Below are 25,891 nucleotides of genomic sequence, written 5' to 3' on the forward strand. Positions count from 1 at the left end.
TGAAACTAATCATGGACAGATTCGGTATGGGCAGGGTCTATGATCTTCTGTCGCATCCATCAAAAGGAGATCCTATATGACCTTAATGAGGTAATTGATATAATCACAAACAACCAAGAGAAAAAAAAAATCTTTTGGTCATCACCTTGAATTCTCTTGTCTAATTTCCTAAATTGGGAGCTCATGCCCTGGATTCTTATCAAATCTTTGCCTGTTGGTGCATGCTTTTCTTTGAAAAATTTCCAGTCTATTAATCATTTACTTTGTTGGACTAGCAAGGCGTGAGGGATTTCCTATTGTCCTTGAAAGGATGCTTAGCATTAATACTGATATTCGGTGCTTTTGTAACTTTACACAAGGTTTGGCTATATCATATCTCATTAAAAAGATTAACCATTTCATTTTGATATAAAATGGTTTTTTTTTGTGTGTTTGTTTTGTCATGAGTAAGTGCTACATCTGTGTTTCCACTTGGCAATAATGATTCATTTTCCGATAGTTGTTTTGGGGTGTCACATGTAAAAGATTAATGTAATTGCCACTTTCAGGTGCAGTTAGGCCCGGAAATATTTGGACAGTGACCAAGTTGTGTTATTTTAGCTGTTTACGAAAACATATTCAGGATACAATTATATAATCAATATGGGCTTTAAGTGCAGACTCTCAGCTGTAATTTGAGAGTATTCACGCCCAAATTGGAGCAAGGGTTTAGGATCTACAGCTCTTTATTAGATAGCCAATGTTGCCCTGAGGCAGCATTGGCATGGTGACATGCATGGTGACAGCATGGTGACAGCATGGTGGTTTGTGACTTTGGTGGAAATCGGAAAGGAGAGGGAAATCGAGAGGACAAAGGTGGTGCAGAGGACAAAGTTATGGATGCTGAAAAGAAAGGAGGGTTGTATAGTTTTCAAGGAGGAATTGAGAAAGGCTCTGGGTGGTCAGGCAGAGCTTCCAGATGACTGGAAAACAACAGCTAGTGTTATCAGGGAGACAGGTAGGAGAGCACTTGGTCTGTCATCTGGAAGGAAAGTAGATAAGGAGACTTGGTTTTGGAACAAGGAAGTGCAGGAGTATATACAGACAAAGCGGTTAGCAAAGAAGAACTGGGATACTGAGAGGACTGAAGAGAAGAGTACAGGGAGATACAACATAAGGCAAATATAGAAGTAGCAAAGGCAAAACAAAGGGCGCACGATGACCTGTATGCTAAAATGGACACTAAGGAGGGAGAGAATGATTCTTCTTCTTTGTTGTAGTAGTGATGGACAGGCTGACAGATGAGGTTAGACGAGAATCTCCATGGACTATGATGTTTGCAGATGATATTGTGATCTGTCGTGAGAGCAGGAAACAGGTAGAGGAAAATCTAGAGAGGCGGCGGTATGCACTGGAAAGGCGAGAAAGTTAGTTGCAGCAAGACAGAATATATGTGAGTGAAAGAGAGTAACTCTGGTGGATCGGTGAGGCGACAGTGAGTGGAGATCAAGAAGTTGAAGGATTTCAGGTATTTGGGGTCACAGTCCAGAGCAACGGAGAATTAGAATGTGGAAGAGGTGAAGAGATGGGTTCCAGCAGGTTGGAATGGGTGGAGAAAAATGTCAGGGGTACTATGTGATAAAAGACCATGAGCCAGAATGAAAGGAAGTAAGCCTGCAAAGGATTGCCAACAAAATATTGAAAAGTAGCATTTTACTCAGGCTTATGTTTATTTGTCCAATTACTTTTGAGCCCCTGAAATGAGGAGCCTTTGTATAAAAATAGCCACAATTCCTGCATGTTTAATCATATTTTTGTTCTACCCCTTGAATTAAACTTAAAGTATGCACTTCAATTCCGTTGTAGTTCTATAATTTCAAATCCAATGTGGTGGAATGCAAAGCCCAAATCATGAAAATTGGGTCATTGTCCAAATATTACTGGGCCTAACTGTAAGTACGGGCAATGTAAGTATTTATTTCTGGTTTGAATGCTAAATATCTTGTGTATTTCACGTTTCAATCGTGTAATAGCATATCACTATCTATATTTGTGAAGAATTTCAGCTGTAAATTGATTTATTGATTAATTGGTTTTTGATTTTTGAGACTGCCTGGCATTTTTTATTTTTTAGATTTTTAACAGTTTTCAGATGGCTGTGGGTCATATTTTAAAAGTCAGCATTGGAGTTTCTCTAATCCCTGCTTCTGATTCTTTAGGATTCTTTGCCAGCCTGTGGGGCTGGACTGGGAGTATTTGGGTTGTTGGAAATGCAAGGAACATATCCTATGTTAAGGGGGCAATAATCATCATGAAGTCATAATGCACAGTATTTCTGAGTAGTTTGACCTTCAATGTGCAACTTGGATTTTTATTGTAGAGATCCATAACAATTAATATCACTGACAATGTTGTGTTTTGTATGTCATCATTTTCAATAGTCATCAATAGACTGCCAAAGGTAATATTTTAATATAAATGGGCTGCTGGCCTGGCTAACTTCCTCTTTGTCCTCTTCCTAACAGATGTGGATGAATGTATTGACAACAATGGTGGATGTCAACAAGTATGTGTCAACACTATGGGGAGCTACGAGTGTCAGTGTACAGATGGCTTCTTCCTCAGTGACAACCAACATACCTGCATCCACCGTTCTAATGGTAAGATACTGAAGTACTGGGTCCTGTTTATATTGTAAATTTCCCTTAAATTCTCTCACAAACTCTAAATTTCCTGCAAAGTGAATGATTGATATAATTTGAAAAAAGACTACCCTCCAGACACATAGTCTCTAAATGTAATTGAAAAACACACACAGCTAATAGACGTTGACCAAAAGAGCCCTGGGCAACATTTTTACAGAAACTTATTGTCGGACATCATTTATACTTGAAGAGAAACCTCAGAGCTGCTAAAACGGCTTACATAAGGAAAGACCGGACAACTTTACTGTCAGTTCCCCACAAGTAGTACTGCAGGGAATACAGTTGATAAAAAATGACTATCAATATCAGAAAGGAAAATAAACTGTTAATGTCTTCCTGGCAGAGGAAATTGGAAATTTCTTTGCTCATTTTAAGGGTAGCAGCTCACCACAGTCACCACCATCCAGAACTCACACACTTTACAGGAATACCCAGTTAGGAGTGTTGATAAACGCAAGGAAAGTTTTTTTGCCCCAAATAGACTATCTTTAATATTGTTAAAAGGATACATTCCCCAGCTACCGTGGGTCTATGGGGTCTTCTCCAGTACTGACAAAATGTTTGATTTGAGGTTTGTTTCATATCATATCATGCGTAGAATCTCTTACTCCTCTAACCAACATTTTAGCTTACAGAAAAAGACAGGCCACAGAAGACAGCCCATCTCCAAAGTGTGTCACATTGCAAAGCGGCGCAATAGCTTTTTATAGACAACAGCTCAGTATTCAACATCCATTGTTATGTTCCCTAAGTGAGTGCACCTGAGTACATGTACTGCCGGGACTTAACTTATCAAACAGTAATGGGGGTGAGGCTGTGATATTGTGCTGCCACTCTGGAAGGACCTTATTTTCACACTGGGATGAAAGACAAACAATAGTCTTGTTGATGAGGGTGGCCCATTTGCTGAACCACACAAGGGAAATCACTTTTAGTCGCTTTAGGCACTCCAGCTCTTCCTCCACCTTGGGCCTGAGTGCATAAGGGACCACCTGCGCCTTACAGAACTTGGGCTGATGATCTGGCTTGAGTGTCAGATATTTGTTCTCTGCTTTCAGTAGAGACTGAGCAAAAAATTTATGAGTCCGATATTTGATTTTGTTTGGTGCATTTACCCTTGCTGCATTGTTTTCTCTGTTTATATTGTGGCATGCTTAGCAAGTTATATCTTAGCCAGTTTTGTTTTTAGGTCATGGTGACAGTTTGACCTGGGTTTGCTGGTAGTAAAACATTTTACAGGAATCTCCCCTGAATTTTTGTCCGGATCCACCATTGCCTTGTTGTGTCTGCTCGCCCATCCCATCACAGTAGATAAGATGAGAGGAGAGGAGAGAGGGTGAGATCAGATCAGAACAGATGGGGAAAAAAGTCTTATGCTTGATAATTAATACTACTAATTCATTGTCGGCATTTTGTGTGTGTGTGTGTGTGTGTGTGTGTGTGTGTGTGTGTGTGTGTGTGTGTGTGTGTGCTTACGTATATGTCTGCATGTCTGCATAAGGAGCTCTCAAGCTAGTCTCATTCTAAAGATCAGTAGCTCAGCTCTGGCCTCATTGAAAAACATGTAAAGCATATGCTGCGTTAATATAACAAAATATGATTATAAAAAGAATCGTACCACTAGAAACAATAACTTGCTTGAAATGTTTCTATCTTGGAGGTGCAACAAGTTAACCAAAGTTAAGCACCATGTCACAAGTCACAAAGTCAATAAACACTACTGAACCGTAAGCACCTTACTGCCATTGAGGCATCAGGCCACTGCAATACGTAACTACTATATATCTTATTATTACAGTTTGTGATACTTCCTAATTTCATTCGCTATGCTGCTATTTATCATCCATCTATGCATTGTCTAGCGCTTATCCTACTAAGGTTTTCAATCGGATGCTGGAGCCTATTCCAGCTGCCTGTTGCGATTTGATCTGTTGGAATTGGATATTTTTTATCTACCATTAAAGAAATTGAGACATTTTAACTTTGTGAGTGATATATTTGTGCATGTGGAGACAGATGTGTACAGTGGGATTGATTGTGATCGTCTTCTTTTAAATGGCAGAGACCAGAGGTAGCGCCCCCAATGTCATTGAATCTTACACAATGACTATAGAGTTTTCCCTTCAATTTGTTGAGTAGCTATTCTTGGAAAGAAACATTGAATGCCCTGTTCGAGGACTTTGATTCGCTAGGCATTAATAGTCATATCGCAGGCTTTTTGAACAATTTCATTTTAACTGATGTCATATTTCCCTAAGCTCAAATAAGTAGTCGTGCTACTTAAATGTAGTGCGTTTTGTTTAATTTAACTCAGAAAGAAAACACTACCCAAAAGGCAGATAAATAAAAAGTACATGAATTAATTAGTTATCTCTCTGTTAGAATACCGTAGTGTTTGTTTACTCAAGGAAAAAGCTGCAATAGGCTTTTTAGTCTTTTCAATATCCACACTTTACCTTTAATATATAAAGAGCTGGAAAGGGATACATATTTATGCAGCCCTGCCAGAGCACAGACACACAACTCTGATCTCACTTCTTTGTATGATAATATCTTTACCTAGTCTAAGCTTTACAATTATATTTAGAAGAGACATATGTAAGAACATTCATGTCATCTTTATATTTGCTTGTGGCACCTTTTACCCACCTCAACATACTTCACTATATTTACCTCTAATTGTGTGAATTGTAATCCCAAATGATGGAACAGATATGAAACTTAAACTGGTGTCTGTCGGATGCCAAATGTGATTCATTTTCATGGAGTTGCATTGATTCTGTTTACAGTTGGAGTGTGTGTGTGTGTTAACTTTGTCATCCAAATCAACTAGTGTTACAAAAGCATACTTTAAATGGTCAATTTCTCAGGGCATACACTTGGTCTTATCATGGTCTGAGGTATGTTGTAAGCTTAAATAAATTCTGTTTCAACTGTGTGGGTCTTTTAGGTTTTTTTATTTACAAGTCATTTTATTACTCTTCTACTCAGTGTTACTTAGCACATTAAGGGATACACATCTTTCTTGTCATGTGTGGTCTTGAAGAATTATCAGCAAGTAATAATTTGCACATCTGCTCAATCAATTTTGCCAAAGCCTTTGTTACCTTTTTGGCGTATGATAAAGGCCAAATTGTTGAGCTTTCAGCTCATTTTTAGCAATGTAGTCTATATCAAATGGCATGTTTTATGTGAGCACTGAATCTAAAGTCCAATTTGTCCTTGGTTGACCCTGTGGCAAGGATGCACGTGGTTTCAGTGCATTGATGTCAAACTCTTTTGGAGTGATACCATTAATAAATACTATATGGATTGGTAAAAAATGTTCATTCTGTTATGCTTTTGTGTTTCTTGTTCATCGTGCAGGTATATTTCAAGCCAGTGTCAGGATGTAAAGGAATTCTTTATAGAGATGTTCAGAAATGAGGGTTATAGAAATGTGTAAACTCAGTGAAAATCCCTTAAACTTTCCCTCTAAATCCTCCCAGTATTTAAAACTGATTGCAATGTAGGGCACTAAGAAGCAACTACATTCAAAGGCCATGGAAAGTTTAATGGTTAGTCAATTTAACTGAAATAATCAACATTTCTTTCAAAACCCAAAGAGGGAAGAGGTTTGTTTCAATTGAACCATATTAATTGACAAAAAGGTCCTTTTTTATGATCATAAAGCAAATATTTCCTGGTCAACTTCAACATATTTTGTATATCGAAGCAGTGACTGTCAGCACAAATTTACAGTTCTTGAGAGGGAATCATGGTAAATAGAAATGATGATGCTTGTGGTATATCACTGCTGCTTTACTCTGGTAGGCTCTAACCACCTCTCCAGGCCCTTCCACCCCATCTGGGAAACCTCAATCAGACACTTGTCTCCTCTTCTCTCTCATTGACAAAAATAGCAGCAGCATCCCAATTTCCCACAGGAATCTCCCTGCACAATTTTAAAAATCTGGCATTCATATTTGGCATGTCTTTGCCTTTTCATGCTGGTCTCTCTTATTTCTGATTTTGAATTAATCTGTTTCAAAGTTTTTAGATCTTCACAAACCATAGCTGTTTGAAGGTCCCCATCTCAAATCATGAGGCATGCAGTTGTTCTGACGTTTGGGACTGACCTGTTGTTTGGTAACTTTCAATAAAATAAAAATAAAAATAGAGGAAGATTGTTATGCAAACAACAACAATAACCTTGATAGAGATATTGTCTTTTGCAGTGTTGCAGACATTAGTGGGTTCCCTACACAAGACTGTTGTCACAAAAATGTTATATTTACTGAATAATAATTGAAAGTCAAAACTCGATAGCACCGTGCTTATTTTAACTCTTTGTAACCTTTTTCTCATTGTGTTGTAGTGTGGTATTTGTGGTCAACAGATTATGCAGTATGTGTACACTATCTGCTATAGTTAGACAGATGTGAGAGAGAGGTTGATGGCTTTTGTCCCTCCTTTACAAATTTGATTGATTGTATTTCTCTCCCATATGGTTTCTGTTTTTTGCATCTCTCCTGCTCCAGGGTGTCAGCAAGTGTCATGAGCACTTTGTCATGGCGCCACCTGTATCTTCATTGGGCAAGTGCTGTTTTACACCCTGACAGGATGTGTGCCATGGTACCCCTATGCTCCACTTGGACAAATTTGTTGAAGTTAGGAGTATATCATACACTGACCTTCCTCTTTGGTAGGTCCCATTGGTCCATGCTCCCTGGGACAGTAGCTCCACTGGCCTTGCTCTTCGTCCTTCCACCTCCAGGTTCCATATTCTCTCCTGGATCATAGCCCTTTTCTCATTGGATCCTGCCTTCCCCTGTTGCTGGGGAAGGAAAGTTCCAAGACCCTGTCTTCCTTTGCATGCCATTCCAATGATGTCATGTAGCTTCAACATACTTTCAGCTTGTGCTACAGATGAGTCAACTGCCCACTTGTGTCCTGATCTTGTGAGGATGCCTGCTTGTCTGACTTGTTCATCTTGGGAGTCTGTATGTCATTATGACTCTGCACTTTGCCACCTTAAATTCCTCCACCATGGATGTCAGAGGAAGTTGGAGCTGCCCCGATCTTATGTAGAAGCCCACCTAAGTTAAGCTTGGAGGGATTCCCAGCCACCTTCTATGGTACTTGTTGATCTTCCTCTCCACTCCTTCGACACTCATAGGAGTCATAGGAACTTCATACACCGTCAACAGTCACATGAGCCTTAGCAGCAATCCATGTTGGTAAAGCCCTGATTTTTCAATCCTCCTCAGCCATTCCTCCGTCTGCTGCTGGTGTTATTCCTGGTGAGTCATCAAACCACTTCCTGAGGCACTTGATTGGATTTTCCTTTATCGATGGAATCACTTCTCCTTCCACATGCAGCGCGACCCAGCTCATCAGTTAACCTTTCCTAATCACCATGCACTTGGATTTCTTTGGGTTGAACTTCATTTTGGCCACATTACCATGCGGTCCAGAACTGTTAGCACCCACCTCGCCTTCACATGAGTGCTGGTCGTCACAGTAAAGTGGTCCATGTAACCGCTTATCGGGGTTGTTGGACACCTTATTGCATTTTTGGGCATTGGGCCTTCTCCCCGGGGGGGGGGATTGTGCAGCCAGTTACGATCCCTTTTTCCAGGTTTTGGCACTGGGTCGAAAGTTATGTTTTGAATCGTAGCTGGATTCCGCCAAAGTGATTGATGATCACTCCCTTGATGTGCTGAGTGTTGAGGTAATTGTCTAGTGCTGCATGGATAAGGGCATGAGGGATTGAGCTATAGGCATTAGCCAAGTCCAGCCAGACAACAGCCAGGTTGGCGTTAGTGGCTTTGGCTTCCCGGATCATCTGACTGAACTCTTGTGTGTTCCAGGCTTCCAGAGAAGCCTGGGATCCCACCTTTCTGGATAGCGGTGTTGTTATATCCATTCTAAGTCATGTATGAGGTTATCCTTTTAGCCAGTACAGAAAAGAAGACCGTGCATTCTACACTAAGCAGTGAGATTGTTTTCAATCTGTATATGGTTGCGGAGTTCTCTTCTTTTAGCACAAAACAGCCTTCTGTCTTTTTCCAGCACACCGGGATGATGCCCTTCTTCCAGATCCTCTGGAATAGCTTCCAAAATCTGAGCAGAAGCATTTGGCACTTCTTATATACCTCATAGGGTATACTGCTTGGGCTGGGGGGAGATCCTGTTTTGGCCTTCTTCGCCACCTCTTGGACTTCCTTCCAGGATGGTTCACTGTTGTTGAGGTCTTTTCCAGGTGTGTCAATACTGTCAATATTTGGGTTGACCTCCAGGGCTTAGTTTCTGGAGATATTATTGTGGGTCTCTCTCAAGAATGCCTCTACGGTATGTATTCGTGATTTTGTTTTAAAAAGGCATTATAGCTCTGTCAGACATACATTCTACTCTGTATTCTCTGAGGATTAGGATTAACTAGGCAAATTTGTGTTATTGTCAAAGTATACAAAACGAGTTATCCTTTTTTCAGAAAATGTCTTTTTTTCTTTCAATCCAAATGAAGAACAACAAAACAAATATTTCCATAGATTCTTCCATGGTGAAATGTGTGTAGGAAAAGTGTTATACATATATATGTAATTTAAATCATTCAATAATTGAACTTAACAATTCAATCTTTCATTCACACCTCAAGGCAATTTAGTTTACAGATAACCTTGTGAATGTTTTTGGACTGTGGTAGGAGACAGTATGCGCAAGGGAAACCCACGCAGGCACAGAGAAGACATGCATACTCTACAAAGAAAGTGCCTGTCAGAATATTAATAATGATGATAATTATAATTATCATTACAATCAAGGGCCATCTTCCCAGTGCAGGAAGCACTGTGAGAGTCATCTTCTCTGACTTCTTCAGTGCCTTCAATAGTGTCCAACCCACCCTCCTCAAGGACAAGCTGCTGAGTACGCAACTTCATTCTGACATAACTGCCTGGATCCTGGACTACCTCACAGAACGGCTGCAGTATGTCAGGGTGGATGGCTATGTTTCAGAGGCCGTGGCTTGCAGCAAGTGCCACAAGGTACTTTCCTGTCTCCATTCCTCTTCACCCTCTTCACCTCCGACTTCCGGTACAATTCCGGTCCCTGCCACCTCGTGAGGTTTGTTTATTACTCTTCCATCGTTGTATGCATCAACGATGACAACGAGGAGGAGTGCAGAGGTCTGATCATGAGTTTTGTTGAGTGGAGCAACTTGAACCACCTCCCTTTCAACAACTCCAAGACCAGGGAGGTACTTGTGGACTTCCGGAAGAATCAGAGGAGACAGGTACCCATCACCATCCAGGGTAAAGAGGTGGAGATAGGGGACTCCTACAAGTACCTTTGGGTCCACATCAACTACAAACTGGGCTGGTCAGACAACAATGTAGCACTCTACAGGAAGAGTCAGAGCAGGATGTTCTTCCTGAGAAGACTGAGGTTCTTTGGCATCTGTAGCGGGCTCCTCAAGACCTTCTACCAGTCTATGATAGTGCTGGTGGGGCCGTGCCAGGACTGGTGAGGTCAATAGGTTCAATAAGATAGTGGGAAAAGCCCACTCGATGGTGGGACTGAGACTGGTAAATGACTCGCAAAGACAAATCTTTATAGCTGTCACCAGTGTCAGCTTTGCTTTTGTTTCTCTCAAAAGCCTTTCCCTGACCCTCTTCTACTCCTTAATGCCACTGTAAACCAATTTCATGCCCATGTCCAACTGCAGATATATGTCAATCATTTATTTAAGAATTTAAGAATGACATGGATATAACTTTGTGTATGATTATTAGTGCATATTTCTTAGTTTGTTTCCTTTTTGCTCCTACTCTTGTCTTAACATTTTACAGATTCAGGCATTCGTCCTGTGACTTATTGATTATTTGAGCTATGAGTGCACTGTCTGCGTAGTTTTCAGCTTTCTCAACAAGTTCATCAATGTCCTCCTAAAGGCTGGCTCACACCTCTGTCAACACAGTCTTTTTGTTTCTCAGTGCCCCCAGCTCATTCTCCAATGCTTTTTTTAGTCCATGGAGTGAATCCTCTCACTTCCTCCTCTCTGCATCGAGGTACTTTGTCCTTTTTGTCTTGAGGCGAGGTAATGGTGCCGACCCCCTGGTGGGCCCTCTTTGTCGTCTCAGTGTTTTTTCATTCATGTTCTGAATGACCTCATGCTGGCAGGTGAGGGACGCCCAAAGGGCCGCAATTGGCCCCTAGGCCCCGAAATGAGCAGGTCTGTCCTAGCCGATGGTCGATGAGGTCTAAATTGTCTAACAGTTCTGGTTGAAGCTATAGAGGTCAGTAGTTCTATTGTGAGGGACACTTTGATAACACCCTCAAGAGATCTGAACTGGTCACAGACCTTCACAGACCTTCTGGCCTTCAAGTGTTGGGCAAGCCAAATTTTTATAATGAAAATATTTTTTTTCTTTTACACATGTAAAAGATTCAGTATATCAAAGTTGGGAAACTGCATGAAACAGCTCAGAGACACCATCGTTTGACGCATACAAGTGGAACTGCACTTCAGTGTTCAGACACCACAGCACCTCCTCGGTGAACGTCGCATTGGACCCAAATACCGCTCATGATACTCTTCACAGGTTGCTGGTCTTCCTGCCGGTCGCAGCACTGCTGGAGGCAGTTACTGTAGTGGCGGTGACAGTTGTAGCGACCAGAGCAATTGCTTTGCTGGTCCCAGCAGGAAAAAAAAAAAAAAAACACCAAAGTCAACTGCTGCCTGTCTTGTGCAAACTTATGACCTTCTGATCACATATGCAATTTAACCATGTTATTGCCCATTGTGGAAAGTTTTAGAAATTTTTTTTTGCATATGCTACAAAACACCTCACCTGATTTTCCGCCAAGTGGCTTTAAACCACCCTCAGAACATCCAACCACTTTTGTCAAAAATTACACTTTCCTGTTCTCCCAACACATCTCTCTCCTCTTTTACCATGCTCAGTGGTCGATGAGGTAACTCCATGCACTGTCAGAACACGACTGTAAAACTAGCCAGTGAAACGGTTCCACCTGTCAATCATCACCTATCGTCACAATTCCAATTGAAATTATGAAATGGATATATAGCCTCATGAAAATAAATTGTGAATAACAATATTTGTTTCCGTCAAGTGTATTTACACTTAACTGCTCCAGACAATGAATTTAATGCTTTTTCATGCTATTTGAGACTTCTTACAAAATCTATTTAATGACTTTTAATGCTTTTCAATAACCCATGCAAACCCTGACATATCTCTCGTAGGTTTCATTTTACTTCAGAAAGCAATGAACATCAAAATTTGTCCAGCACAGTGTCCAGGTTACCTTTATCGGCCACATTGTCAAATACGAATGCGCGTTGTACACTTCTTCAGACTTGTGGTCCAGCTGTTGTTAGCAGCAAGGCGACCTTCCAGGTGCTTGGTTTCGTTTTCCAGATGCAAATGATTTGGACATCGTTTGGTCTCATTAAATAACTTTTTATTACATTGTCAGATACAGAAACATTTTCATTCATCATTAATGAGTGGGGACACCTCTACACTCTTGTGATGCATATTTGTCATTGACATTAACTTATTTTTGCTTATTTGTGCCTTTCTGTCCCCTGCACAGATGGAATGAACTGCATGAACAAGGATCATGGTTGTGCCCACATCTGCAGAGAGGCTCCAGGGAAAGGTGGAGTCTCATGTGAATGTCGTCCTGGATTTGAGCTGGCCAAAAACCAGAAAGATTGTAAATGTAGGTTTTAAATTTTTTTTCCACATATTCCTGTTGAACTCTTCCGTTTGGCCATATTCTGGTCACAGAAAAAAAGATGGTTTATGAGAGGAGTCAAAGAAGCCATCTTTGGCCATCTCCTGTAAATTGCTCTTTTGTCCCAAGGAACGAGACCCCATTAGCATAACAGCCCCTTGGACATAGTTTCTGCTAATCAACTATTTCATTTACATAACAAGCCAACATAAACTAGACCTACCCAAATCCCTGGCAGTTAAAGTAGGAAACTCCCTGCTGGTCATTAGAACTCAGGAGCCCCTCGGATACGGAGTTAAATGTCTTCAAGTGAAGAAATATAAGTTCAGTTGCCACAACAAGGAGATTAAGAGAGGAATTCACCATACCCGGGTGACTGAACCTCCACAGACATGTTGGCACCATTTTTTGATATTTTCCTTCTTATACATAGCTTGACTGTATTCTGGTAGTCAGTAGGGCCCCATTTGAAGTCAGCAGATTTCATCCCATGCCATCCACAGCCTCAGCCAAGCACTGCATTTCTTGTATTGAATCACCTGACAACTTTGCCAAAGGGCACCTTTCAGGGCACAGTCCCTCTAAATACCTTCCAGACCGGGACGACTATAACCAAAAACCACAAAAGATCTGAAATGTTATCTGGAAACACTGAAACTTACCAAGACCCATAAGAAAAGCTTAGAACTCTTCTCAAGATAGAGTTTACACATCACAGAAGTATCTCAATCATTTACCCATACTTGTGGTTGGCTGCTTAGTCTGCAAACATTCAATTGCTGCAACACTGTTCATTGCCAGGATGCTGTAACATGCCCATTCACAAACTGTTCAGAGAGGACACAATAAAAAGCCCTACACAATGTCATTGTTTGCATTCTACAAATGTTGCTGTCTGTATTTTGCTGTCTATGGATACAATCCAAATATCATGGATTACCATTCCATTCATACATTTCATCAGGCTGTTATTTGGAGATGGTCTCTTGAAAACACCAAATAAAGCAAACAAGCAACAAAATATAATTGACAGACCACAAATATGAGTGCCCTTGGAAATCCAGAGTAAATTTGATTTCCCCATTGAGATATCATCATGTGCCAGAGTTTACCAGAACTATCAAAATGTACATCTTGACTTATTTGGCACAACATGGCCTGGCAGATATTGCCACAAAAATTAAATCCTACCAGCTGAGAAATAATGAATTACCTGAGTTTTGCTTCAGAATTATCCAATAAACCTTTTTTTCAATAGGTCTATTTTGCTTTTTTGAGTCAAAATTATATAAGAGAATTTGCATCTGAAACAAAAAGCACATCTTCACAACTCAGCAGTAGGTTGAAAGCTGTTGAAGTAGGCAGTGCTCTTTTAAGTCTGTCACACCTTACTTAAATAGACATTTTACTACTGGATTCTTTTTAGTCACTGCTGAAGTAGGAAAACAACGAAGCTACATTTCGTGGCAACTATCACAAAAATTAGCTGCCGACACATTTTGACCTACATTTCCCGTTTCTTTCCAGGAGTGACAAGGGAAATAGGCTTTGCTGCCATTTGATTCAGCTCGGTCTTAATATCATGCCAGTCCATAGCTACCTTATCACCAGTGATGGTTTCCTATTGTCTTCACATTGCATATTGGTTCAGTGTGAACTGATAGTATCATGCCTTAACTTTTCCAGTTGGCTACTGTAAGTGATTGAGTGTCCCTCTGCCATCTCAAGCTGTGATGTGTACTGCCTCCTAAGGCTTTCAGTAGGATACTCTGCTTGTAATGGTGTTTTCTTTCTGCTCATGGTTATGTCTGCTCTGTAATCTCTCACTCCTTTCTTATGGAAAGGCTCCATGACTTCGAGAGTTTTATCCTCATCCTTACATACTGTGTGTGCTTGTCTAGGATTTTGAGGATTGCTTTATTCTGCATACGCTGATCTTTTGGATGCTAGTTGCATCATCCTCTTGCTCAGCAGTGCAGACTGTCTTTTCATGATGATATTAAAGAGTAATGATGTCATTGAACAACCCATTTTCATGCTGATGTCCAGTAGCTAACCAGTCTGAAAATCTCCCTCTTCTTTTTCTTTCGTCTTTCTTTTTATTTTTTCTCCATTGCCCTGGATGTAGGATGGATCCACCTCTCAAGACCCCCCATCACCTCCCTAAATGTTTTACTTTGTCCAGAATGTCCGTTTTAGCAAGAAAGTTTATCTCTATATCTTCATCTGAGAGAGAAAGTCAAGGAAGTGTCATGATGTTTATGAATGATTTAATCAAATTCAAATTGAGCTTTTTTGTAGCTTATTTCAATTGTCTGATTATCATGAGCCTTTTTTTAATATGATATGTTTCTTGTCTGTAGTGACATGTAATTATGGAAATGGCGGTTGTCAGCACGCATGTGATGACACAGACACAGGACCTGTTTGTGGCTGCCACCAGAAGTATGCCCTTCACTCAGACGGGAAGACCTGCATTGGTAAGTAACCACTAGTCTACCTGTGTGAATAATAAATACATCCAAAGGTTTATAAATGAATACTTTGTGGGTCTGTCTGTCACTCTGTCTCTGCTTGTCACTCTCGCTCTCTCTCTCTCTGTCTGCTTGTAGCGTTCCCTCCCACTCTCCTCTCTTACACTGTATTTGTGTTTTTGTGTGTGTCTGTAATGTATCTGTGGGTCTTGGTGTGGGTATGGGTGTGGGGGTGAGTGTGATCACGTGGGTGATTTGATGGTCTGTGGGATGGAGGAAAAAAAAAGGTTTCAAATGACTGCCTCTTCCCCAGTCCTTCCTTATATAAACACAAATAAAAGAAAAGCAGGGGTTTATATATGCAAATAAGAATTATAATATACACAATACTGTCCTTCTAGTTTGTACTGGAGGAAATTGGGTGTATATATGTATAATATAAAAAGGTGTATATGTTTTATAAAAGCATAAGGCGATCAGGGCCTGCTGTCTGGGCCTGCAAGGCCGTCCCTGCTGGCTGAAAAAATATCTGAATCACATTCTCATTTTAATTATATTTTGTCCATGAATACTAAATAGTTCCAAATTATCTGTCTCCTTCCTTTCATAGCTTTATCCGTGGTTGTGCTGCTTCCAGACATGTATTTTCATATTAAAGCATTTAACTGATCACATTTCAGCCATTATTTGTTGGTAGGCAGGGCCAAAGTCAAAGAAATTTGCCTAGACGCCTGCAGAATCTGATTCACAGGTACTCTAGCAAAAAATAAGTGTTGATGAAACTGTTGTTTCAACTATTCAGATTTTGAGTTGTGAAACCAAGGCCTTCCAGAAGGGTGCGGTAACGTCAGCGTGTCACACGGTCTTTGATTAAATTGTCAGAGACTGTACTAGCCTGAGTGAGCAGGCTGCATCTGTAGCGAGCTGCACAGACACAAATTTAGTTGCACAGACACAAATTTAGTTGTGTTGCTCTAATAGCTAATTAGTCAACCCATGATGGCTAAAGGAAGAGAAGAAATTGAAAAAGAAATTGTGATTGCATATTTATTGTCAAAGTCATTTTCAAGATGGAATTTTCAAGAAAAACTGAACATTGTTAAGAAAGGTAGGGCGAAGCTAGCAGGCCAGTTACAGGGATGAAAAGGATTTGTCCATCAATTTCAGTCAGCTAACTATGAGCAGTACTCCTGGCTAACAAGCTCCCAGGAACACTGCAAGTGGGAGTGCTCGTTATTTGCTACTGATTGGCATGGTGTTTGGCACTACACTGGGTTTGACTTGCCTAACCAAGGCAGTCGGTGCTGTCCCAAACTTTTGGGAAAACCAGAGTGGATCTACAGCTGAGTGAGCATGATCGCAACAGGTAACACAGCCCAGCGAGTAATGCAGTGTAGCTTGCACTGGTCCTGCGTTATGAAACGGTCACATGTGTCATAGAGCGGTTTATTAGATTCAAAGATGTTACCAGTGGGAAACGAGCCGATGCGATGCAGGTCCATCCATCCATATTCTACCGCTTATCCAGAGTCAGGTCGCGGGGGCAGCAGCCAGAGCAGTGAGGCATAGACCTGCGCCACATAGTCCAGCTCCTCTGGGGGGACCCTGGGGCGTTCCCAGGCCAGCCTGGAGACATAGTCTGTCCAGCACGTCCTTGGTCTTCCCTGTGGTCTACTCCCAGATGGACATGCTTGGAATACCTCCCCAAGTGGTATCCTGACCAGATGCCCAAGCCACCTCATCTGGCTCCTATCTATGTGGAGGAGCAGTGGCTCTTCTCTGAGCTTCTCCCGGATGACCAAACTTTTCACCATATCTCTAAGGGAGAGTCCGGCCACCCTGCGGAGGAAACTAATTTCAGCCACTTGTATCCACGATCTCGTTCTTTCGGTCACTACCCACAGCTCTTGATCATAGGTGAGGGTGGGAACGTAGATCGACTGGTAAATTGAGAGTTTCGCCTTTTGGCTCAGCTCCCTCGTGACCACAACAGGCCGGTAGAGAGTCTGCATCACTGTAGATGCTGCACTGATCCATCTGTCGATTTCCCGCTCCATCCTTCCCTCATGCCTGAACAAGACACAGAGAAACTTGAATTCCTCCACTTGGGGCAGAACCTCTTTACCAACCTGGAGTGGGCATTCCACCCGTTTCTGGTTGAGCACCATGGTCTGGCACTTACAGGAGCTGATCCTCATCCTGGCCGCTTCACACTCAGCTGCGAACTGTTACAGTGAGAGCTGGAGATCATGGCCTGATGAAGCTGACAGAATCACATCATCTGCAAAAAGTAGAGACTAGATCCTTTGGCCACCAAACTGGATCCCCTTGACAGCCTTGACAGTCCATAAAAATAATTAACAGAATCGGTGACAAAGGGCAGCCCTGGCGGAGTTCAACTCTCTCTGGAAAGGGGTCCGACTTACAACCGGCAATGGTTGTAAGCGATCGATCGATCTCGGAACAAGCTCCGAGATCGATCATAGAGACCGAACAGCCCATATGATGGGGCTCGATACACCATAGTCCCGGAGCACCCCCCACAGGATTTTCCGTGGGACATGGTTGGATGCCTTCTCCAAGTCCACAAAACACATGTAGGCTAGTTGGGCAAACTCCCATGCCCCCTTGAGGACCCTGCCGAGGGTACAGAGCTGGTCCACTGTTCCACGACAAAGATGAAAACCACACTGCTCCTCCTGAATCTGAGGTTCTACGACCCAGCGGACCCCTTTCTCCAGCACCACTGAATAGACCTTACCAGGGAGGCTGAGGAGTGTGATCCCCTCTAGTTGGAACACACGCTCTCATCCCCCTTTTTAAAAAGGGGGATCACCACCCACCATGCCGCTTGGTATGCCAGTACCTGTCTGCTGCCTTCACAGCCCCACAGGCCAGAAAGGCCTGATAGGACTCCTTCAGGTTGACGGCATCCTTCACCGCTGGAATCCACAGATGATAGAACCATAAGGTCAATCAAAGAATTGTGGCCTAAGGTGTGTTGGTGCCAAGTGCATATATGGACACCTTTATGCCTGAACATGGTGTTTGTTATGGACAATCCGTGACAAAAGTCCAATAACAAAACATGGCTCAGGTTAAGATCAGGGGGGTCAGTCCTCCCAATCACACCCTTCCAAATCACACCACCCACGTGAGCGTCTCCCAGTATAACAAGGGAGTCCCCAGTAGGAGTGCTCCCAAGCAGCCCCTCAAGGGACCCCAAGAAGGGTGGGTAAACGGAACTGTTGCTTGGTGCATAGCTGCAAACAACAGTCAGAACCCCTCCCCCCACCTAAAGGTGGAGGAAGGCTATCCTCTCATCCACCGAGTTGAACCCCAACGTGCAGCTGCCTAGATGGGGGACAATCAATATGCCCACACTTGCCTTTCACCGGGGGCAACTCCAGAGTATAAAAGAGTCCAGCTCCACTTGAGAGGCCTGGTCCCAGACCCCACGTTGTGTGTCGAGGTGAGTCCAACTATATTTTGTCAGAATCTCTCAGCCTCAGACATTCCATGGCAGAAGAGCCAGCTTCTGCAGCTGAGGATCAGACCGCCAAGGTCCCTCACTCCGGCTACCGCCCTGGCTCATGCTGCACCTGACCCCCTTTGGCCTTCATATCCCCTAAGGGGGATCATTAGAGTAGTATCTTATCTTATCTCTTATCTCAGCACCAAAAATATAGATAGCTGATGATGTTGAATGTACTGGAGACATCTGATATAACTATATCAAAAGATGTCTTCTCGTCTTCATTCACTGTTGGTGAATAGAGCCTTGTCTAGGAGGAATTTATGTGATGGTGCCCTCTGATCATCAGGTGTTTTGACCCTGAATCGTAATACCTAACGGTGGGTTAGCAGTGGTGGTCAAATCACTGCCCATCTTTTCCTCCCGAACTTCACCTTAATTTCTCCCTCCTGTTCCATAACCAGCAGGAGGCTCTTTCCGCTGCCTCCCCCATCCTGCCAGCTGCTATCTTTCTCTTCCTCTCTGTCATTCCTGGCTGTGTGCAGTTTCCACACTTGACTGTGCAGGGAACCCTCTGTAGCCTGTCTTGTCTCGAGAAATAGCCATGCCTGCCAACCTTTTGCTGCAGTACCCAAGAGGTCCTGGTATTTTGCCCGCTCTCTTTCAAAGACATGAATAAAATCTTTCCTTACATGGGAGTGTAAGTTTCGATGAGAATTATTTTCTTTGCCTCTTCAGACCACAGTACAACATCCAGCCTCAACGTTTTCCTGCCAACCTGGGGGAACTGCAGCCGCCCCCTCACGTCTACCCTTACGACCTACAAATTTGCCTTTTGCAGTTGGCTACTTTTTGTTGCTGCCCTGGGTCTGGGTGAGAGCTGTTTTACACCCTGACAAGATGTGGGTCATAGTGTCCCTTTCCCCACAGTATGCACAATGGGTCTTTTTTCATTCCCCACTCTTGCAAATTTTCTCGTGTCGGGCGCGTGTCCTACACTGGCCACAACAGGGAGGAGATGCAGAAGTGTCGGAGTCTCCATAGGTCTGCCCAGTTAATCTTCTTCTTGGAGAGGTCCCATTTAGTCCAGGCTCCCTGGCCAGCAAGTTTAACTGCCCTTGATCTTTGTGCTTCCTCCTCAAGGCTATGCACTTCCTCCTGGTCCCTGGGAATTCCCTGTATGTTAACAGGATGCCACACTTTTCCAGCTTGAACTCCGATACCATAGATGATAGGGGAAATTGGAGCTCACTAGATCTTATATACAGGCCTATTGATGTGAAGCTTGGAGGAACCATTCCCAACCATTTCTGAAGTCCTATTGATCTTTTTCTCCACTCCTTCAACGCACGTCAAAGGAGCATCATACACCAACAGCAAGCATATGTGTCTCAGAAGCAATGCAGGGAGCCCTAATTTTTAGATTTGCCTCAGCCATTCCTCTGTTTGCCTCTCTGGACTGGCAAAGTTATTCTTGTCAGAACATGAGTTATCCACTTACCTAAGCTACTGATTGGATTCTCATTGATTGATATGATCACTTCTCCTCGCACTTGTAGCTTGAACCTTTTTGTTAGATTTCCCCTTCTAATAACCAAGCAGTCCAGTCATGTAAACAGACACCTCATCTCCACATGGACCGTGGTTGTCATGATCAGGTCTTTCATGCAACCTCTTATTGGGTGTTGCTGAGTGCCTGACTTCCCTTTTTGTCCTTTGGCTTCCTTCTGAGAAGTTGTAATACTACTACTGCCACTACTACTACTACTCCTACTATTACTAATAATAATAATAATGATAGCAATGTTGTTCATTCCCATAATGGGGATGCGTGATATTGTGAATCTGGTTCCAATTCCCCTCTCCAGATTTTGCCACCTTGCAAACTGGGCCAATTTGAATCGTAACTGGATATCTCCAGAGTGGCTGGTGACCATTACCCTGACATGCTGGGGAAAATGTTGGTGGTGTAAAGCTGCAAGGATAAGATGAGATGAGAGATGAGAACAACTTTATTTATCCCGAAGGAAATTGTTGTGCCAGAGTTTCAAGTAAAAAAACATAACAGTAATAGATAATGGTAGAAAGGAGGAAGAATAAGAAATACAATGAAATATGAATTGTCTTAATTGTTAACTGTAACTTCAAAGATTGAAGATTCCCTGCAGCTGAGGGAAGAGGAATTAAAAAGTCTGATAGCCTCAGGAAGGAAAGACCTCCTGTGGCGTTCAGTGGAGCTCCTGGGTGGTATCAGTCTACGACTGAAAGAGCTCTGACAGGACAAAGGGCACAGGGGATGGAATGATAAGCATGATAAGCCAATTCTGGACAAACAATGCTTAGGTTGCCCTTGCTAGAATTAGCCTCCTGGTTTATCTGACTGAGAATTCCAGTGTGCACCAAACATCCAGAGAGCCCTGGGATTCCATCGTTTTGGATGGAGGTGTCAAGACATCCGTTCTCTGCCATGTATGAGGTCATCCTTTTTCACTGCACAGACAAGTAGATTTTGCCTTCAACACTGAGGAGTGGTATTGTCCAGAATTGGTTGATTCAATATTCAGAGTGTTTATTGTCATATGTACAGTGTGGAAACGTGTTTCCCCATACAATAAAATTCTTACTTTGCTGTCCGCAGTGCATTTGGGCAGCATGGAACTGTAGCGGAAGCAAACATGTCTGCCATGGAGGGCGCCATGTTGTATAAGAAAAGAGAGCATAGAGGGGAGGACAAGGTGGAAGGAGAGGGGGAAAGAGCCACTCCCAAACTACGGCTACTGTAGGGGGGCATTGTGTGGGAATTTCGGAAAACACACCTCAGCACATGACCAACATAATGAGAAATTACCACAGTACTCAAGACTTTCACTGGGGTGGGGATAGCCAAAAGGTGTTTCAGCACAGACACTGGAGGCCTTGCATTATGCCCAACAGAAGGGCTTGTACTGGCTCTGTATGCTGCTCTGCAACGCGGGAAGGAGAGTAGGTAGGAGCCAAGAACGTGTGGAATTGAGGGTGTGTGTATGTGTGAGCCCACTGACATCAATCTCCATTCAGTCCCACCCAATTGTCTCTGCTGCTTAGTGATGCAGTGATGATGAAGACATAGCCGTTCCGGTGGAGACGACCTCGAAGAGTTCTGATACAGAGACAATGTTTGTAGGTGGAGAGAGATGGTGGTGATGGGTGGGGTGGGTGGGAGAGGGATCATCTGTCTGCATAACATCCAAGAGACGGTAGAGATACCAGCCTTCCAAGGCCGGTGTCGGGGAGCCAATGAAGATAACAATTGTTTTGGGTTCAGACTGACACACTCTCCGTCTGCCTCAAGTCTTTCTGGTTCTTCTGGCATTGATGCAATTGTCTGGTGGCTAATTTACGTGGCGCCAAGCTGTCAACTTCTTCAAGACGTCTTCATCCTTGACAAAGGTTCATCCTGTCTTCACCAGTGGTCGGCTATCATTTGAGTCTCAGTATTGGCAGTACTGCCCATTTCCTCAACCATCTTCTGTATTTTGCAATAAATCAGGAAACCGCCAACTACTAACAGTAGCATACTTGTCATCATAAATCTAATTATGTAGATGTCTTCAGTGTCCTCCACGGAAAGGATCAACAGGCACACAATCCTACGGTGTCCATAGATTAACTGGCTATAAACGCTCCATCGGGGCATGAGGGTTCACCTGTACCCTGTCTTCTCTTCGACAAAATTTGGTCAATTGCATTGAGAGACCAATTCCATTTTGGGTTTCGGACAAAAAGCGAAGAGAGGCTCCAATAGTTCAGACAGAGACATCACAAGATAAAGAGCAGCAAGCAGGGCAGATAAGGGCAGGAGGGAGAGGGAGAAGCGTCTGCCTTAATTGAGAGACAGAATTTAAAGTTGAAGAGCTATCTTCTTTTGGCATGAAACAGCCTTTAGCCTTCTTCCAGTATGATGGAATGGTGCCCTTTTTCAACATTCTTTGGAATAGCATCCAAAGCTTCCAAAGTAGCATTGGGCATTTTGTTATACAGTGGGGCAAAAAAGTATTTAGCCACTTTGCAAGTTCTCCCACTTAAAAAGATGAGAGAGGTCTGCAATTTTCATCATACTTACACTTCAACTATGCGAGACAGAATGCAAAAAGAAAATCACATTATCTGATTTTCAAAGAATTTATTTGCAAATTATAGTGGAAAATATATATTTGGTCACCTACAAACAAGCAAGATTTCTGTCTCTCACAGACCTGTAACTTCTTTTGTAAGAGGTGCCTTAGTCTTCCATTCATTACCTGTATTAATGGCACCTGTTTGAACTGGTTATCAGAATACAAGGCACCTTTCGACAACTTTGACAGTCACACACCAAACCAAACTCCACTATGGCCAAGACCAAAGAGTTGTCAAAGGACACCAGAAACAAAGCTGTAGAGCTGCACCAGGCTGGGAAAACTGAATCTTCAATAGGTAAGCAACTTGGTGTGAGGAAATCAACTGTGGGAGCGATTATTAGAAAATGGAAGACATACAAGACCACTGATAATCTCCCTCGATCTGGGGCTCCACGCAAGATCTCACCCCGTGGGGTCAAATGATCACAAGAATGGTGAGCAAAAAGCCCAGAACCACACGGGGGGACGTAGTGAATGACCTGCAGAGAGCTGGGACCAAAGTATCAAAGGCTAGCATCAGCAACACAGTACGCCGCCAGGATCTCAACTCCTGCAGTGCCAGACATGTCCCCCTGCTCAAGCTAGTACATGTCCTAACTGTCTGAAGTTTAGAAGGGAGTATTTGGACTATCCAGAAGAGGATTGGGAGAATTTTCCTGTGGTCAGATGAAACCAAAATAAAACTTTTAGGTAAAAACTCAACTTGTTGTGTGTGGAGGAGAAAGAATGCTGAGTTGCATCCGAATAACACCATATCTACTGTGAGGCATGGCAGTGGAAACATCCTGCTTTGGGGCTGTTTTTCTGCAAAGGGACCAGGACGACTGATCCGTGTAAAGGAAAGAATGAATGGGGCCATATAACGTGAGATTTTGAGTGAAAACCTCTTTCTATCAGAAAGGGCATCGAAGATGAATTGTGGCTGGGTATATCAGCATGACAATGATCCCAAACACACCGCCCGGGCAACGAAGGAGTGGCTTTTTAAGAAGCATTTCAAGGTCCTGGAGCGGCCTCACCAGTCTCCAGATCTCAACCCCACAGAAAATCTTTTGAGGGAGTTGAAAATCTGTGTTGCCTAGTAACAGTCCCAAAACATCACTGCTCTACATGGAGATCTACATGGAGGAATGAAAACATACCTCTTCATTAAGCACTACCCTACTAATCGCACTTAGCCCCTAACCCCCCGCAAATAAAGAATAAAAGAAATATGAAATGAATGCATGTATGTATATGGTTCTGAGATGGCCACTTGGTTGTGTGGTCACTTCTCCCTGCGGACTACTGGTACTTTGGATCTTCGGTGACTGTATTGCACTTCTTGTAAGCCGCATGGATAAAAGCGTCTGCCAAATGACTGTAATACAATGTAATGTGAAAAACTTGTGAAGACTTACAGAAAAAGTTTGACCTCTGTCATTGCCATCAAAGGGAATACAACAAGTATTGAGATGACCTTTTGGTCTTGATCAAATACTTATTTTCCACCATAATTTGCAAATAAATTCTTCAAAAATCAGACCATGTGATTTTCTGGATTTTTTTTTGCATTCTGTCTCTCATAGTTGAAGTGTATCTATGATGAAAATTACAGGCCTCTCATCTTTTTAAGTGTGAGAATTAGCCCAATTGGTGGCTGAATAAATACTTTTTTACCCCTATGTATACCCTTTTTGGTGAACTACTGGGCCTGGGCTAAAATTCTGTTCTGGCCCTCGACAACTTCCTTCCACGAAGGTTCACTGATTTTGAGCACTTTTCTAGCCTTTTTGATGTTATTGATTCCAGGGTTAGCATCTAGGACCTGATTTCTGAGGTTGTCATTATGGGTCTCCCCATGTTGTTCTTGGAACTAGTCAGACATTTGGACTTGTTTGAGCCGCATGCTCAAAGAACATGACTCACAGTGCCCTCAGGCTGGTCAAGATGGACATAGGTGCAGTCCAGGAGGTAGATGATGGCATCCTCACCTCTAGGTGCAGCTGATAGGTTATTTGGAGGAGGTCCACCAAGGGCCAGAGGTGGTCCAGGATGAGCTGCTGGAGTGTCTTCATTGCATGAGATGTCAGTGCCAGAGGCCAGATAACCCTGGAGACACTAGGGTGTGTCATCCAAGGCAGTGGGCCCCAACCTTTTTATCCCCGCGGACCAGTCAGCACTTGATAATTTTAGCGCGGACCAGGGGCATACATGTAGATTGTGTATATTGCGATTATAATAATAAATGTGAATCCACTGTGTACTCGTATGCAACTTTATTAGAAGCTTCCTCGTAACATTGCGCCAACAACATGAGCATTATGAAGGCTTCATTGCCTTATTGCCACATGTCACGCAGAGCGGCTTGGTCTGTGGGAATCACCTGTTACAATAAATCCACATTTCAAGTAGAACTCCTGGTATTGTCTGTTAAAATCTTTCTTTTTCTTGGAAGTTGTAGGCTCTTCTTCCGTCTCTTCAATAGACCCAAAGAAACTTTCCGTCTCACTTCTGTTTTTTACTAATTTTGCCAGCTTGTGGGTTACATTTTTTGTGTTGAAGAGATGTAACTTAGAGATTCCGGTCATTTTTCAAATTAAAAGATTTTTCAAAATAAAAATGTTCAGACTCAGATAATAAATCCAACAGAAACAATTATTATTTCTTGGGCGGTCAATAGATCAATAGATCAATTGGTCAATAGACCAATAGATCCATGGACCGGTACTGGTCAGCGACCTGGGGGCTCGGGACCACTGATCTAAGGAACCGGGACGATACAAGATGTCTTCCACAGCAATAGAACCATATGTAGACTAAGGGTCATCCTAAAAATATGACAACGTATACAAGTGGGCTCCGCCTTAAAAACACGGGGGCTCAAACCATTTGGTCCTGCAGACCTGCATAGGTAGAGTTTGCTCAGCTGTCTGCCAAACTGGTCCTCAGTGAAGGTGATAGGTGAAGGAGGGATGATAGGACTAGATAAGGTGATAGGTTACTACTTGGTTCAGATTTTTGGAAATTGCATGATTTATCACAGACAATTTTGCAAACCTGCATTTTATGTCCAAGTCCAAAAATCGAAATTGTTATTGATATACTTCTCGGCGAAATCTTGTTGTGGCAACTGGAGTTAAATTACCTCACTTGAAGACATTTCATCCCTCATCTGAGAGGCTTCTTCAATTCTAATGACCTCAGGGGAGTATCCGATTATAACTGCCAGGGTTTTGGGCGGGTCTGGGTTATGGTGGCTGGTCATGTAAATGAAAGAGTTAATCGGGAGAACCTAATGTCTAAGGGGGTTGTTATGCTAATGGGGGTGTCGTTGATTGGGACAAAAGAGCAACTTTTGTGGGATTATGG

At 42.7% G+C, this 25,891-nt stretch overlaps 1 protein-coding gene across 3 annotated transcripts in view; it reads left to right on the forward strand.

Annotated features, from left to right (window-relative positions):
- scube1 (signal peptide, CUB domain, EGF-like 1) overlaps positions 1-25,891 on the forward strand; it is a 147,316-nt gene that overhangs the window by 32,589 nt on the left and 88,836 nt on the right. For all 3 annotated transcript variants that reach the window (XM_086146680.1, XM_086146681.1, XM_086146682.1), the window contains 3 exons: positions 2,505-2,639; positions 12,288-12,416; positions 14,795-14,911. In XM_086146680.1, the coding sequence (XP_086002806.1) occupies positions 2,505-2,639; positions 12,288-12,416; positions 14,795-14,911 (381 nt within the window). The remainder of the gene's footprint in view (positions 1-2,504; positions 2,640-12,287; positions 12,417-14,794; positions 14,912-25,891) is intronic.

Source organism: Fistularia commersonii, chromosome 5 (assembly GCF_037954325.1).
Source record: "Fistularia commersonii isolate RoL2024-O1a breed Wild chromosome 5, RoL_Fcom_v1.0, whole genome shotgun sequence".
NCBI lineage: Eukaryota > Metazoa > Chordata > Actinopteri > Syngnathiformes > Fistulariidae > Fistularia > Fistularia commersonii.